This window comes from Myotis davidii, unplaced genomic scaffold, assembly GCF_000327345.1.
Source record: "Myotis davidii unplaced genomic scaffold, ASM32734v1 scaffold666, whole genome shotgun sequence".
In the NCBI taxonomy this organism is placed as follows: domain Eukaryota; kingdom Metazoa; phylum Chordata; class Mammalia; order Chiroptera; family Vespertilionidae; genus Myotis; species Myotis davidii.
The window spans coordinates 698,370-706,719 of NW_006296629.1; the positions used below are offsets into that span (position 1 = coordinate 698,370).

At 48.9% G+C, this 8,350-nt stretch overlaps 1 protein-coding gene across 1 annotated transcript; it reads right to left on the reverse strand.

Annotated features, from left to right (window-relative positions):
- Window positions 1-411: 411 nt before the first annotated feature.
- On the reverse strand, window positions 412-2,440 carry LOC102757274 (ribonuclease 7). The gene is made up of 2 exons (XM_006772373.2): window positions 2,084-2,440; window positions 412-1,610 (listed from the first exon to the last, which is right to left on the reverse strand). The coding sequence occupies exon 2, from the start codon at window positions 1,569-1,571 to the stop codon at window positions 1,101-1,103; it is 471 nt and encodes a 156-aa protein (XP_006772436.1). The 5' UTR covers window positions 1,572-1,610; window positions 2,084-2,440; the 3' UTR covers window positions 412-1,100.
- Window positions 2,441-8,350: the final 5,910 nt, after the last annotated feature.

Sequence of the window (8,350 nt, forward strand, 5' to 3'; positions counted from 1 at the left end):
AGCTTCTCCAGCTCTGCTCACCGGGAGGGAGAAATGATGTCTGCAGCCCAGGGGGACAGGGAGGTGGCATTTCCATATCTCAACCTCAACGGCCTGGGCTGGCTGCCAGAGTGGAGAGCCAGGGACGCACCGAGGCAGGAGAGATGACTATCAGGAGGAAGGAAGCTCTGGCAGCTCCCACCAGCCTGTTTGTGACAAGTAGGCTCTGGGCCACGGAAGTCCCTTGAGGTCAAGGGAAATGTGACCTAGAGCAGGGGGGTGAAGCTGGGGTACTCCCTCACTTTACACCTTCAGGAGGAGGGGGTCTAGCCAGAGACAGCCCAGGGAGCAGGTGGGAAAAGCTATGGGCTGGAGAAGGGGGAGGACAATTAGAGAGGCAGAAAGAATGAATTGAGATCCTGGAGTACCTCCTAAACAGTCTCTTGGCTAGAGAGGTAATGACCTTTATTGCGGTCAACACAGAGCAATTGGCTCTCCAGAGCTCTCAGGGTACATTTCTTCATGGGTGAACTCTTACCTAGTTCTCTTGTCGCTGCCGACGTCTCCTTTTTGTGCCCAATGGTAAAGTAGAAAGTGCACTGTACGGAGAGGAGGAGGCTTAGGTTCAAGTCCAGGTGCTGCTACTAACCAATTTCACAAGCTCTTTAATTAACCAAGCTTTCTGAAATCTCAATTTCCTCATCCCTAAAAAAGCAAATCATCAAGCCTATGTATGTCACAAGGGACTCTTGTGGCTGCTCCAAGAAAAACGTGAAATACTATGACATTTGTCTTGGGAACCAGAACAGCTCTGTCCATAAATCCCACCCCCCTCTTGTCATGCTGCATGATAGACAGGGCAGAGAAATGCACAGGCACAGGCCAGGGAACCCCTCCCTTCAGCGTGCTCAGCTCCTCTCTTGGGATAAGTTTCTGGGAAAACAGCAACAAAAAGATAGGAGACCGTGTCTTCTGGAGTTTAGCCCACCAAGCTGCCCCTCAGAAAAGCCTGAGCTGGGAGAGGCCCCAAGAAACAAAAGGAAGAGAAGCTTCTGGGCATAGGAGCAGCAGCACAGAGGCCCGGAGAGGAAAGGAAACCCCGAGTGAGAAAGGCTGGAAAGCTAAACGACTTTGTCCAAGTGCACAGGAACCAGGTGGACTTTTTCCGTGTCCCCTTTCTGAGGAGGGTTACAGGCTATGATGTAAGAAGCGTGCAGTGCGTTCTCTTTGTAATTGCAGTTTGGGTACTTCCCCGAGGTGAGCTCACATGTGGTGAGGGACACAGGCCCCTTGCTCTGGTGGCAGTTTTTCTGGCCGTTCTTGCAGGCTATGCTGGGGTTCTGGCAGGTGGCGGCCACACTGGAGAAGGATTCGTGCAGGAAGGTGTTGAGGCCTTTGCAGTGATTTGTGTGTTTGTTGATGTTGCTCATCGCCCCTTTGCATGCCTGGGGGCTGGGCTGCACATGCTGAATTTCAAACCACTGAGCTGAGGTCATGTGTTTGGGCTTGGCGCTGACCGGGGCCTGAGCCACCCACAGGCCCAGCAGCAGGAGCAGCACCAGGGGGCAGAATCTTGCTCTGGCTGGGGCCATGTCTCTTGTGGGGAATAGTCAGAATGGAGGGTGAGGTCCCTGGGGACAGGGAGCAGGCAAGGTTTAGTTGAGACATGAGCCTCCTTATCCCTGCTGCTTCTAGCTAATCACTATTTTCCTTTCCTTTCTCACCCTGGTTCTCATCCCTTCCTCCCCGTCTTGTGCCACACCTACCTTGACCCCAGCCCCTAACCCTATGCCATCTCCCTCACCTTGTACCCCTATCTTCCTTCATTACGCCCCTCTTGCTTCCCACTTTGCTCTATCTTCTCTCTCAAGTCCCGTCCTGTTTGTACCTACCCCTTTCTCTGTGCCTCAGACTCTCCATGACCCCATCCCCATCTCCTCTATATCCTCATTTTGTGCCTCCACCCCCAGCATCACTTTTTCTTCCCCCTGTGTGTGTGTCCCCCCAACCCCTCTACATTGAATCCTCCTTTGTCCATCTTTTCGCTCACTCGATGTACTCTCATCTTGTCAGAGCCCATCTGTTCTCTATTCCATCTCCTCACCTCTTCAGTGGGTCCTTGCGCTGCTGCTGCTGGGCCACTCCTGCTCAGTGGACCGAGGATGCACGTCTCACGGTTGGACCTCAGCTCTCTGAGGGCCTCTGCTCAGGCCTGGCTCCTTAAAAGCGGGCCTGGGCTACATTGCGTCAGTTTGGGGGCGGGCTGGGGAGCAGTCATGTATCAGGAAATGAATCAGGTGCATGCCTCTCCGCTTACATATCCCAAATAAGCTGATAGCTATGGAGCTAGTGTACCTGCCTAAACTTGTTGGGCAGTGAGGAATCTTGAATCTTCACACTCAAAGACTAGACTTGGCCTCTGGCCACGTGGTTTTATTGACTCTAATAAAGCACTTGACCCAGGTGTTAACCCAAAATGAATTTCAGGGAGAGCTGTCATTTATCTCCTCACTTATATACGCCTCTGGTTCAGGATTCTGGGAACAACCAACCACTGTGGTGATAAGAATTGCTTTTTCTCTGACCTGAGCTACAGATAGAATAGCCTAGAAAGTTGCTTTGTATGGTTTCCTGTCATCAGGATTTGCTGCTGATTTTTCAGAGGAGATAGAGAAGACAGAGAAGTGGACAAATGATCACAGTCACCATGGCCAGCACCACCCCAACCCAGCTATTCAACGGTGACTTAGTCCAATGGCTCTCTCACCTCCAGGTGCTGAGCAAGGCCACCTGGATCTACCTGAACAAGGCACCCAACACCGCTTACACTTCACTCTTCCTCTCCCTACTTTATTAAACTTTGTAAAACTTAAACATTGTCCAAATTTGAAAGTGCTGTTGGCGGTGGTGCCTTGGGCCCTCCTTTGCCGTGTGGTAGTGACATCTGTGTAGAAAACTTGGATCAGTGCCCTCTGGGGGCTCCAGTGAACTTGGCCTATGGCACTCAGAAGAACTGGGACACTGAGGCAGGGAAGCATCACTCTGTGGTTGGCAAGGCCTGGAAAACGGAGATGAGCAGTATTTTTGTTCTCAGGATTCACCTGTAAGTAGTAGGTGACCTCAGAATACTGAGTTCATGCTCATTAATGTAGTCACGAAATTTTTATTGAGCCCTTGCTATGTGCCAAAGTGCTTGGAATATATCAGTGAACAAAAAAGAGACAAAAACCCCTATCTTTGTGGAGCTTACATTTCATTGAGGGAAAGACAGTAGAAATATATAGCCTTTGCTTAATGTGATAGTTGCGAAGGAAAAAAGTAGAACAGGATGGAAGTTGGTAGGCAGCAATGTTTAAATAAGGTCATTGCGGTAGGTGATTCTGGGACAAAGACTTGAAGGGGAGTGAGTTTGTGCTTGCCTCAGGAAAAGGCTCCAAGTAGGGAGAACCGCCCCGTAAAGGCCACAGCACAGACAGACATGCCTGGGTGCTGGAGGACAGCCAGGGTCCAGTGTGGCTGAGCAGGGACCAGAGCCCGACCATGGCAAACCTCAGAGGACTGAGGTTCTGCTCTGTGCACACCGAGGAGCCCTGGGAGAGTTCTCAGCAGAGGAGTAAAAGGCCTATCTGTTTAAAGATCCCCTGGATCTTTGTGTGGATTGCAACCATAGAGAGGCCACGTAAACCATCTTGATCGTAAGGTTTGAGTTCTGGTCCAGAAGTTAGGATTTGAGTCAGGAAGATTTGGGTGTTTGTTTTGAGGCGAGGGGGGACGTCATTTTAGTAAATAGCTCTGTTGTGGGTCCCCGCGAAGGATCTTCGGAAGAAAATGTGGTGCTAGAGGTGGGAACCACCACCAGATGGCAACCGAGAGCCAGGAGCAAGTTCACGCAGGCTCTGGCTCCTCTGGCTCACCTTCAGTGAGGCCTTGGCTCTGGGTACTCACTGCTTTGTTAAGGTGCCTGAGTCTCTGCAGTTTGAACTTCTGGATAAGAATTATGCCTCTGCTGCTGTAGAAATGCAAATGTGTGGAGATAATATCCATGGTTTAAAGCAGATTGTGGGTAGAAAGCAGATCAGCACAGGCCAGGCCAGCCCTGGGCTGGAGGCTGGAGTTACAGGAGCGGGTGGGAATCCAAGAGCTCATTGAAATTCCTAGCCCAGACTCCTTCTCACTTCGCATCATTCTAGAGTGAGATGTTTCCCAACCACGACTTGCACTGCCATCTGCGCTTGTGTTTTCCTGTCATTAGAATGATCCTACTTTGCTCAACTCCATTATGCTGGGTTCTCCAGAAGGCTGCCTTGGTGCTATGTGAAGGTAAAATAAACATAGTCCTACTGTCTGAGGTCAAAGGGAAAAGAGTGTATAGGTTTAGGCTTGCATACAAAATCTGGGGAGTTGAACGTACCATCTGTACGATTCAAGCTAAAAGCCCTTACTTTGCCTCAATTATTTGGATAAGGCAGGTGATTTTATTTATTTGCCTTAACTATCCAGCTCCCAAGAGCTGCTTCACGTTGCACTTGGTAAGATAATTTTGCCCTTTTTCCTTCACTACATGTATGGGGCAAGAGGAAAAGATGGAGGAAGGGGGAGACAAGGTTAGGGAGAACAAAAGAAGTCAGGCATCAGGCTCAAGGCTGGTCAGGGAGTCTGGCAGAAGGGAGGAGAGAAAATTTAGAGAAGGGCGAGCCGAAGACAAAATGGAGGGAGAGAAGACGAGAGGGAAGAAAGCCCCTCACACAAGCAGCCTTTATCCAGGGATATGAGGTAGCTAGTTACCCCAGCCTCCTTCTCATTTGATCACCATAATCACTGCTCTTGGCCCAAGTTCTCCAGGCTACTGGTGTGTGTGTGTGTGTGTGTGTGTGTGTGTGTGTGTGTATGTTTAAAGTCATTGGGGCAGGTATTGTGCAAACCCCAGCAGTGCCAGGTGGACCTCTGCCTGTCTTCCCCATAGGACAACAGCTGCTGCTTCCTCTGGCTTGCGCTGAGCAGGGGGTAGGGGCCTGGGAGAGGGCAGGGCTGGGCCTGGAAAGGTGCCCGCCCTTCAGAGCCCAGCCAGCCTCTCTCCCGGAGTTCCACACAGCCTCTGGATACCGACGGAAAGCCCGTGAGAGTTTCCCTCCAAGCAGGAGCAGATCAGAGTTCTGTTATCCTAGTTTTGTCGCTCCTAGGGCAGTGGATGGCAAACTTATTAGTCAACAGAGCCAAATATCAACAGTACAACAATTGAAATGTCTTTTGAGAGCCAAATTTTTTAAACTTAAACTATATAGGCAGGTATATTGTTATTAATTAGGGTACTCCTAAGGCTTAGGAAGAGCCACACTCAAGAGACCAAAGAGCTGCATGTGGCTCTCGAGCCGTAGTTTGCTGACCACGGTCCTAGGGTAAATAAAGGTAACGGGCTCATTTGCGTAGGCAGGGAAAGTGAAACAAACAGCAAGTTGGGGTCAGATGTGAAACTTGCTTTGGGTCTTTGAATTCTCATGACCTTTCCTGAAACAGCTGTGGGTCTAGAGGAGGCAGTACTGACAGAAGGTTGGAATCTTTGGCTCCCAGACCAGTGTGCTTAGTCAAGCCAAGATGTAAGAGAGGGGAACCTGACCTGGGCTTGAGACCTCCCTTATGAGAGGCCATTGCCAGCTCCCCATTTACCTACAGAATAAATTATAAATTCCTTAGCCTGATAGTCAAGGTCTGCCGCATTTGGCAAACCTGTCTTTCCAACTTTATCTCTGACTTTTCTTCCATTGAGTGCCTCAACCCTCACCAGGCTGGTTCTCTCTCTCTTTCTTTCTCTCTAACTATACTTTTCATAATTCTCTTTATCACCACTTAACTCTTAACAGTTCCTTGAGACCTATCCCAAGGTTTCAGGATGACCCTTACTGCCCAAAATTGCTCCCAATTCTCCCAATTTAGAGGGATCTTTCTCACCTCTAAATTCTTGCCCTAGCTGGTTTGGCTCAGTGGATAGAGCATTGGCCTGAGGACTGGAGGGTCCCGGGTTCGATTCCAGTTAAGGGCACATGATTGGGTTGCGGGCTTGATCCCCAGTAAGGGGCATGCAGGAGGCAGCCGATCAATGATCTCATCATTGATGTTTCTATCTCTATCTCCCTCTCCCTTCCTCTCTGAAAGCAATAAAAACATATTTAAAAAATAAAAAATTCTTACCTCTAAATTCCTACATTACTGTCTTTAAAATGCATCATTTTCTGCTTTGAACCATTGGTTATTTCTTCACATGAATTTATTATTTTCCTTCAATTTAGACTGTCAATTCCCAGAAGACAAGGACCATCTGTTACACTTCTTTTTAAAAAAATTATTTTAGAGAGAGGAAGGGGAGAAGGAAGGGGGAGAGAGAGAGAGAGAGAGAGAGAGAGAGAGAGAGAGAGAGAGAGAGAGATTGTTGCCTCTTGCATGCAGCCTGATGAGGGACTGAACCCACAACCCAAATATGTGCCCTGATGGTATATGGGATGATGCCCCAATCAACTGAGCCACATCAGCCAAGGCTGTTACACCTCCCATAGGATACAGTATAATGCCTTGCAGATAAGTGACCCAAGTCGATTCAGCTTCTGAGTTGGAAGGCATTCACTCTGCCCTGAATGATCCCAGTCCCAGATGGAATCATGACCAATCCTTAGTGCCAATGAGAAGACTGAGGAACTGACAATGCAGCTCCTAGGAATTACCACCAAAATTGAGGTGAAGCTATGACAAGAAGTTGAGGTGGTTGGAGCCATCCTTTCGATTCAAGGACAACCCAGGAACTGTCTATGACACAGTGTGCTGTTTGAGTAATTTGAGTTGAGCAGGGCAAAAAGTGATGCCACTGAGATTGAGGTGAGCTCACTCTGGGAAAAGTTTTGGGCATTCTTTTCAACCCTAGGAAATCACCCCTGAGCCTCCTGCTCTAGCCAGTTGTTCTAGAAATGCTTAGCCTTGGGGAGGAGTGGAGGAAGAAAATGTATAGATGACTACATGCATAGGGTCATCTTTATAAGAAAAATAATTCAAAATTGTTTCAATGGTGAACTATCAGTACTCCTTTTGCTGGTAGAAAAACCAGTACCATTACAAGCAAAATCTAACAAACATATTTCTAAGTCCTGGATATTTACCAACCCTTTTTAATATATACTAGTAAGGTATAATAAGTAAGTTTGCACTTGTTAGGAAGTCTGATTCTCCAATTGGACCAAATTTCTCAATCTCAGCACTATTTACATTCTAGTTTGGATGATTCTCTAAGATCTGCCTTGTGCAATGTTGGATGTTTGGTGGCATTCCTTGGCTTCTACCCACTAGATGCCAGTAGCACTTCTCAGTTGTGACAACCAAAAATGTCTCCAGACATGTCCAAATTGTCCCCTGCTGAGAACTACTGAATTAGAATTATGATCTTGAGCCAGCTGCTGTCCCTCTCTAAAACGTAGTTTATGGAGAGAAACCAAGATGGCAGCATAGGTAAACACCAGAGTTTGCTGCCTTGAACAACCACTTCAAAAATACAACTAAAAGATGGAATGGACATCAGCCAGAACCACAGGAAGGCTGGCTGAGTGGAAATTCTACAACTAGAAGGAAAGAGAAAAGCATACCGAGACTCAGAGGAGGCGCAGTGCGGAAGTAAAACACTAAGGTGTGGAGGTGCTTGCAGAGCAGGCTGGTGGCTGAGGGCTCGGTTGTCGTTTTCAATCGGGAGGGAGTCTCAGGCTCTGAGCTCCAGTTCCAGATGAGTCTCTAGGGACCCAGACTCATACGGGAGAAGAGGGATTGTCTGGCATCGGTCGGAACTCAAGGGCAGCTTTCTCTTCGAGGGGCTTGCAGTGATTACTGGGACATTGAGAAGCAGAGTCTCTGAGGGCAGGACTGAGAGCCACCATAACTGCTAGCCCCGCCCTGTTGAACCCGTGGGACCCGCCCCGCCCAAGCCCTGCAGGGAGGCTTTTGCTGGATAGCCTCAGGCAAACGCTAGATTAGCACCTCCCTCGGGATCCAGGAGCCAGGAAACCCAGAGGTCAGAGTGGGCCAGAGGTCAGAGTGGGATCATCCAGATTACAGCTCCTTGGATCCATAAAGGACACACTCAGGGGGCAGACTCAGTGAGCACCAAAGCCCCATTGAAGCAAGTCTTGCCCCGGAGGGGTGTCTCCAGCACTGAAGTTCTCCCACCGTAGACACAGCTGATTCTCACAGCCAATTGGCCTGGAGGTCAGTTCCTCCCAGTGATACCAAGTACAATCAAGGCTTAACTAAAACAAGACTGTGCACAAAGCCCACAAGGGGGTGTACCAAGAGTGTCTACCTCAGGTAATTGGGACACTTAGCACAGAACGGCACTTTATCG